This window comes from Mastomys coucha, unplaced genomic scaffold (genome assembly GCF_008632895.1).
Source record: "Mastomys coucha isolate ucsf_1 unplaced genomic scaffold, UCSF_Mcou_1 pScaffold22, whole genome shotgun sequence".
Taxonomy (NCBI): Eukaryota; Metazoa; Chordata; class Mammalia; order Rodentia; family Muridae; genus Mastomys; species Mastomys coucha.
Window position 1 is genome coordinate 25,988,449 of NW_022196905.1, and position 4,593 is coordinate 25,993,041.

Genomic DNA, 4,593 nt, shown 5'->3' on the forward strand with positions numbered 1-4,593 from the left:
CAGGAAAATCTAACCTCCCCACCCCCACCCCCACATAAGCATGTGGACATATAGGAACACACACACACACACACACATACACATACACACAGACACACATACACACACACATACACACAGACACACACACACACACAGGGCTAAGAAAAAGGAGATGCCCCGTGTGTCATGTGACTGCTTTTTCTGAATGATGCTCAGACCCCTAGCCCATCCTAAAGAACGGACGTCTTTGCCCTTGCTACCTTGAGACCAAGAAGGCCGCAAATAATAAAAGACACCAGCTTTAGAAATGAGGCAATTTTTTAAATACGTTAGCAAAATATTAACATTAAATATACATTATAAATAGGCCTTATAAATATAAAATGGATTAAACTGATAAAAAAAATAAAACAATAAATTAGTCATGTCCCTCCAAGTAATTGCTCATCAGCTTCTGTCCTTTCAAGAGGACTGGTTCAGCCTGTGAAAGATTCCACACAACACACCACCAGAGGGAGCACCAAGCAGTGAGGATCCAAGACAGGGCTTGCAGGCACTGGGAGATCTCCCATAAATCCACCCCACGACGGTTTGCACCATAGGTTCCCGTTTACAGAGCCTTTGATGTCCACCCTATGTCAGAGTCCAGCAGCTGACCGGTGGAGGGGGGGTGTTACATAAGGACCCACACACACAGCACAGCTCTCCACAGAGAACAGTGACATTCGGATATATAAAGTGTCTTGCTCACAGTCACACAGAGAATTAGGGAACAAGCTCTGAGTCCTCTTCCCTTGAACTCCCAGATCAGTGTTTCTTCTAGGACACCCTGCCCCTGTCGCAGCTGTGTGTGAGGTCACCCAGATGTCCAGGTATCTATCCTGAGTGGGACAAGGCATAAGAGAGAGCACCGGACCAGACCTCTCTTTGGAATGCAGATTACAGGGAAAAGAGGAAGTCTGGAGGCAACAGCTTCAAGTCATGAGAGGAAAGGACCAAGGGGTTCAGCCCAGCGGTGAATCAGCTTGTGTCATCAGACCCCTGAATCAATGGAAAGCCTCTGGCCCCATATGGCCTGACCCAGCCACTACTAGGACTGGAGGCTTGGAGTGGGGGCACAATAATCTGACTATCCTTGCAGTCCTTAGTGGTAGTAAGGGACACTCAACTTCACCCCCTAAAGGGCTCTTCTGCGTGGCCCAGGACACAGGAGCAGCTTTGAAAGACTCTGAGAGGCATCATCCGGTATCAACAGACCTGTCTGCCAGTGTGTCCTCAGGCTACCAGGGCACCTGGACCCTGGGCATCGGGCTCTGGCTGCTCCTGGAGCGTCAGATTCTGCGGGCTCCCTTGCGCCAGGCCCTGAGAGGGCTGTGTCTTCGGCTGCGTCTGGAGCCATTTTCCCACTCCCTGAAGACCCTCCCCACTGAGCCCATGAAGCGATGGTATCCCCAGAGGAAGCGGCAGCTGTCTATCTTGGTCTTAAAGGTGCCTGATGCTGTGGTAGGGGAGGGAGAGACCCCAGAGTCCACCTGTGTTATCTCCAGAGGGTGTCGGAGCAGCCTGGCCATGCAGTAAACATTGTTCCTTATGCCTTGGATGTTCTGCCTGGTCCACTCCAGCTGTAGAAAAGCCCGAGTCTTCAGAAATTGCTCTCTTAAAGCACCCAGTTGGTGCCAGACTCTCTCCAGCGTGACATACACGGTGTTCAGGAAGTGAGACTTGCTCAGGTGTCGGAGTGTGTCCTCACTGGGGAAGGCCTGTGCAGGGTGCCCTGTGCAGGCAGCTCTCAGGGCCGGTGAGCTCAGGCTTTGGAGGCGGATCTGAGGAAGGAAGAGATCAAGGAATGCATGACAGAACCCTCAAACACACACAGAGAAACCTGCCTTTGCTGCCTTTAAAACACAAGCTCTTGTATGATCTTCCCAACAAAGAGATTAAAAAACCAAGGTATGAAGAGAATTCTGATGTCGGGAGAGATGGCAGGAGGGCTGTCAGGGCCCTGGGGTGACTGTGCTTGCAGTGGATGGAGTGAGAGTCCCTAGGTGTGGTGGGGGTTGCAGGAGCTCTGACAGGTTCACTCACTGCTACATCCAGAAACCTAGAACAAAGTGCCAAACCTCCCAGACAAGGAGAAGAGTGGAGTTGGGAGCCGAGCAGCTCCACTGTCCCTAGAATAACCCAGTTTCCCCTCCTGCCCCTTCCTCGTCCTCATCCTCCACGTGTTCACTCTCTCACTAGTCCCCAAAATTCCCTGAGGTTCGGGGGGCCCCAAGGGCTGAGGCTTACATAGGGTTCCAAGAGTGATTCCATGTCCCCGGTGATGTTCGCCTGACTCTGCAGCTGGCTGAGGAGCTGTGGGGCGGAGCAGGAGCAGCCGCGCTTGGCCGGTGCCATGCTCAGGAACAGGAGACTGATGGCAAAACCTAGGGCAGAGAAGGGATCAATTACCAGACTGGTGGTTGTGCAGTTCAGAGGAGGAGCTGGGCACGCAGTGGGCACTCCGTTTGCAAAGGAGCACTCACTGGGGCCACCACTTTCCATCACAAACCAAACAGGGTGAGGGAGAGGGTGGTAGCTGCAATCGCCCTGCAGCTCTTCTGGCAGAAGCTGGATTTTAGATCCTGGCATTTCTGTCCTGATTTTAGGGCACAACGAACAGCTATGAGACCTCTATGAACCCTCTATGAGACCTCTGATCTCATACAAGGGTTAATTTTGTCCTAAGACAGACAGGTCAAGTCCTGACTCCCTTATAAACCTTAACATTTCCCTTAGGCCGAATAGAGTGGACCAGGAGGCCGGCCTGGGGTGCAGCTCTAGGGCAGCAAGTCACCTCAGCTCTGTTCAGAGCCAGAAAAAGCATCTCTCCACCCGAGGGGCCAGCCAGTGCAGACACCCATTCCACTGAAAGGTGAGCTAGAGGCAAGAGAAAAACCTGTCCATGTCACCTACCCCCAGCACTCGCCTTGACCTTCCTGCCCCTAGCACATGAAACCCTGACAAACGTACACACCACGGGTACTGGGAGCCCATGAGAAGGTTGTAGGGGTGAGGGCGGAGGAGCATAGTTCCAGCTCACCGGCCCCCACCCTCACAGGCACCGGCAGCCACGTGGTCGGAAGGGGCCTGTGGTGCAATGCCCCGGAAGGCTGCGACACCATCCTTCCCCTCCTACAAACCAACCAGCCCTCCTGGGGTGGGCCAGGAGCCCAGGCGTGCCAACCACAAGTCCCCTCCCCATCATCCCCCCTCCCGCCCCGTGTCTGCAGCTACACTGCCAGTGAGGGCCCACAGTGTGTGTGTAACAGGTGCACGTGGACCAGTGCATGTGGGGGTGTGCCCGTAGACTTAAGTGAGGCACTGCGGTACCTGCCCTGGTCACTGGGGGTTCTGGTCTGCAGGTGAGCCTTCCTATGTTACTGAGAGGGAGGACCCACACCCACATTGATGGCTCTGTTTGCTTGTCCCCATGTGGGTGTGGCTGTATGTGTGGCGGGATGATCTAAGGACCTCTGGCTTGATGACTTTCCATCTACCCCAGACCCTGAGAACTGAATCAGAGCAAGAAGGAAGCCCCGTCCTAGCCCTTCTCCACTTCCTCACAGATCTGACACTTCCCTTTCTGCTCATCTCCTACCTGCCTCGGACTTCTCCAGGCTCTTCTCACTCTTTCGCCTTTTCCCTCATGCCCCGGTCCCCAGCATGGTCTCTCTCACACCTCTTTCTGGAAACCTTCCAGAAAGACCATGTCTCCACCTGTGGCTCTGCTGGGGTCTCCGTGGACCCCTGACCTTCTAGTTCTCCTTCTCATCTGCATCCTTCACTTGATCTACAGCTCCCAAGGGCAGAGGGTGCCCACAGCAGCCGGTTGGCACGGCTGTGCCCTGGTGAGGCAAAAAGGAAGGAAGCACTTACTGAACAGTGTTCTTGGTGGAAGCTGTGTCTGCATGCTGGGTCCTGGTGCTTCGGCCCGTGCCTCTCAGGGGTGACACGGCTTGGCTGGGTGTCCTGCGGACTGGCAGCCACTTTATGCCCGACGGGCCGATTGGCCAACACCTCGTGAGGTGGGTGGGGAGGGGGAGGGGGAAGGGCAGGCCTTCTGGGAACATGACCCCAAAAACCAAAGTCTCCCCAGGCGGCCAATGGGCGCCAGGCGCCATGACATGCCCGCTCCTCCTCCCGTTTTCTTCGAATTCGTTCTTCGAGGTCAGCCCCACGCCCAAGGATGATGTAAACCGCAGCCTCTTGGGGTGAGCAAGCAGCATGGGGGTCCGTGTCATCTTCAGGAGTCAGTCCAGGGGTCCACCACAGCAGGACTTGCAAGGGTAGGCCACACTTGGTCCAGGAACCACTAACCTCATAGGACACGGAGGTTTTGGGCTAAAGGGAGCCAGACATCTTCCTCGTTGAGTGTCCTTCCCACCCTCTCGCTTGGGCTGTCGGGACATCTGTGAGCGGAAACCACCAGGCTCTGGGCACAGAGCCAGACTCGGGCCCCAAGATTGTGCCTCTAATCCTAGGGCAGCATCTTCTAGCTCAACTTATTTCCATTGTCTTCCATTAACTATTCTCCTCCCAGACTTCCCAGTCCCAGGTCCCCTGTCTGTA

The 4,593-nt window shown here is 54.7% G+C and overlaps 1 protein-coding gene across 2 annotated transcripts; it reads right to left on the reverse strand.

Moving 5' to 3' along the window:
* Positions 1-282: 282 nt before the first annotated feature.
* Positions 283-4,376, reverse strand: Osm (oncostatin M). Of its 2 annotated transcripts, none has more exons than XM_031339853.1 (3): positions 3,901-4,376; positions 2,272-2,408; positions 283-1,805 (listed from the first exon to the last, which is right to left on the reverse strand). In XM_031339853.1, the coding sequence occupies exons 1-3, from the start codon at positions 3,932-3,934 to the stop codon at positions 1,314-1,316; spliced, it is 663 nt and encodes a 220-aa protein (XP_031195713.1). In that variant the 5' UTR covers positions 3,935-4,376; the 3' UTR covers positions 283-1,313. The 2 variants fall into 2 exon arrangements, with proteins under 2 accessions (XP_031195713.1, XP_031195714.1); XM_031339854.1 differs by lacking the exon at positions 3,901-4,376 and adding an exon at positions 2,938-3,391.
* Positions 4,377-4,593: the final 217 nt, after the last annotated feature.

Excerpts from the sequence above, each read along its gene's own strand:
- Osm (XM_031339853.1), bottom strand. The coding sequence starts at position 3,934 with ATGCAGACACAGCTTCCACCAAGAACACTGTTCA. Across the intron at positions 2,409-3,900 it reads TCCACCAAGAACACTGTTCA|GTTTTGCCATCAGTCTCCTG; the intron begins GTAAGTGCTTCC and ends TCTCTGCCCTAG. Across the intron at positions 1,806-2,271 it reads AATCACTCTTGGAACCCTAT|ATCCGCCTCCAAAGCCTGAG; the intron begins GTAAGCCTCAGC and ends TTCCTTCCTCAG.